Source organism: Nannobrachium achirus (genome assembly GCF_963921795.1).
Source record: "Nannobrachium achirus genome assembly, chromosome: 14".
In the NCBI taxonomy this organism is placed as follows: Eukaryota; Metazoa; Chordata; class Actinopteri; order Myctophiformes; family Myctophidae; genus Nannobrachium; species Nannobrachium achirus.
Genome location: NC_137821.1, coordinates 20,232,701 through 20,235,200, shown reverse-complemented (window position 1 = coordinate 20,235,200; position 2,500 = coordinate 20,232,701). Strand labels below are relative to the sequence as shown.

The 2,500-nt window shown below is 43.0% G+C and overlaps 1 protein-coding gene across 1 annotated transcript in view; it reads left to right on the top strand.

Annotated features, from left to right (window-relative positions):
- The window catches only part of LOC308297881 (atrial natriuretic peptide receptor 2), a gene marked incomplete at its 5' end in the record, with an annotated part of 15,722 nt that overhangs the window by 3,028 nt on the left and 10,194 nt on the right, over positions 1-2,500 (top strand). Inside the window, 4 exons of the mRNA XM_080741446.1 lie at positions 615-760; positions 1,393-1,465; positions 1,811-1,955; positions 2,355-2,441. Coding sequence (XP_080597572.1) covers positions 615-760; positions 1,393-1,465; positions 1,811-1,955; positions 2,355-2,441 — 451 coding nt within the window. The remainder of the gene's footprint in view (positions 1-614; positions 761-1,392; positions 1,466-1,810; positions 1,956-2,354; positions 2,442-2,500) is intronic.

Below are 2,500 nucleotides of genomic sequence, written 5' to 3'. Positions count from 1 at the left end.
ATTATTATTATAACTTGCTAAAATATAATTTAATAACTATAATTTGCTGCGGAATACCGGCATGGAACCAAGAATAAATCGTTATTTGGAGAAAGCCAAAAGTTCACCAAGAGAAGGACACGTTGGACTCCAAATGGAATCCAAATGTCTGGCGTCGTTCGTGCCGTGGCGTCTGAGAACTTTACAATTTAGGCATTTAGCAGACGCTTTTAATCCAAAGCGATTTACAGCATGTAATACATCAACATAATAAGCAAGATAAAATGTCAGTACATCAACAACAATATACTGGAACTTTATTCCTAGCACCCATCTCTCTACCCGTCCCCGGCCGACCGTCCGTGAGCTCAAGTTTAACTGTGTGAACGTGGCATCAAATTCCACCCGCCTGTGGTCCCAGCTTCAATTTAGCAGAATCCTGGTCATATCTGCCATACACTGCATGTCACGCCGAATCCAGGCAATTGTTCTGGGCACTTTATGCTAGCTCCAATATGTGACTCAACATGTTTAAGGACATCATTTCATAACGTTAACATTTGGCATAATACAGTCTCTCTCTCTCTCTCTCTCTCTCTCTCTCTCTCTCTCTCTCTCTCTCTCTCTCCCCCCAGTGTGTGGTGATGGGGTGTGTGAGGAGGAGGAGGGGTGCTCCACATGTCCAGCAGACTGTGGTGAATGCCCTATGACCTTGAGCAGTAGGCTGGCTATTAGCCTGCCTGTCACCCTGGTGCTATTCTGCTTCATTATCACTGCTGTGGTACGTGCACACGCACGCACGCAGCACTCTCCCCGTCTATCCAGCTTTTACTAAAACAGAACTACCTTTTCAAGTCAGGATCATATATATATATATATATATATTTTTTTTTTTTTTTCTTCACTGCAAATCAAATTGGTATCCCGTATGCGAGAGTGTGACTAGTCAAGTCCTCCAGTCTTGCACAAGGGTGTAAAGCTCTGCAGTGTGTCTACGTCGGTGGAACCTGGGTTACCAGCAGAGACGCAATTACATCATCTCCAGTCCAGCACAGTCCATTCAGTTTTGGTCAGTTGGCCTGGAGGAGGGGGGGGGGGGGGGGGATTGGCAGGGGGCACGGTTCATTGACAGTCCTCACTGCACTAGTGAAAAAGCTGTTTTGCATCCTGCTCGTTCCGCCCTTAATCCTCCTGTACATCAGTAACTAAGTACATTTACTCAAGTACTGCAATTTCTTTTTCTTTTTCTTTTTTACTTTATTTAAAGTATTTAAAATGTTGTGTCCATTTACCCTGTCCCATGTTGACAAGTGGTCATGACATTTACTCTGATCTGTGTACAGTAAGTCACTCAGGATAAGAACGGTCTTATAAATTACTTCATTTGAAACTGTTACTTGTTTTGTGGTTCAGGTGTTCAGGTATCAGAAACAGAAGCTGCTGTGGGATGAAAGTTGGATCATAGATTTTACTCTCATTAAACAAGGTGACACACGGATACATACACACATATACTGTACACACATTTATATATACACATTTTGGTAAATTAAAGCCCTACTTCATCATACAAAAGTGTCGCAGAAAACTAGTGAAAATAGCAGATCTACGAGCACACAAGGCCTTGCACTGCCAGGCGTTGTGTGCTTGTAGATCAGCTTTTTTCATTAGTTTAAATAATTTTTCAAATGATAATTCCAAACGGAATGGTTTTGGACATACAAGGTAACCACCCGACAACAATGATATACACGCTGTATAAACCATTAACCTCTCTCTCTCTCTCTCTCTCTCTCTCTCTCTCTCTCTCTCTCTCTCTCTCTCTCTGCAGACCAGTCCCATGTGACCATGGGCAGTATGATCAGTGTCCCTGTAGCTAACAGTGACAGTAACACCAGCTGCATGACCGCTCTCAGTTCCTGTACAAACACCCACCACGCCAACCGCAAGACTGCCTTCACACACACTGGGATATAGTAATAACTAGATATGCCTGTCTGTCCGTCTGTTTGTCAGTCTGTCAGTCACACACATCGCCACAGACTTCCACACTCCATCCCGGACGAGCCTCCAGATTGTCCTGACCATGCTCTTTGGCCACAACAAATAGGAAACACAATAATCAATGTTTGGTGATTTTTATTAAGCCATTAAGACCAGAGGCCGATTCTACAAATCATCTCTGTCGGGTGGAAACTTGTATGTCAAAAACTGTTACTTTTCTGGATTCAAATTCAAAAACAGCAAAAGTAGCAGATCTACAAGCGTCTCGAGCTTGTGGATCTGCTACTTTTGATGATCTCGTATTATAGTTAGGGCATTAATTTACAACAAAAAAAACATTGACAGTGTGCGTGTGCGTGTGTGTGTTACAGTGATGGGAGGACTGTCGCTCTGAAGAAAATCCAGACGAAAACATTTTCTTTGTCTAAAACCATCAGACAGGAAGTTAAGCAAGTCAGGTAACACAAAGACATGCACTGTAATGCAGGCACACACATACACACATGCATGCACGCAC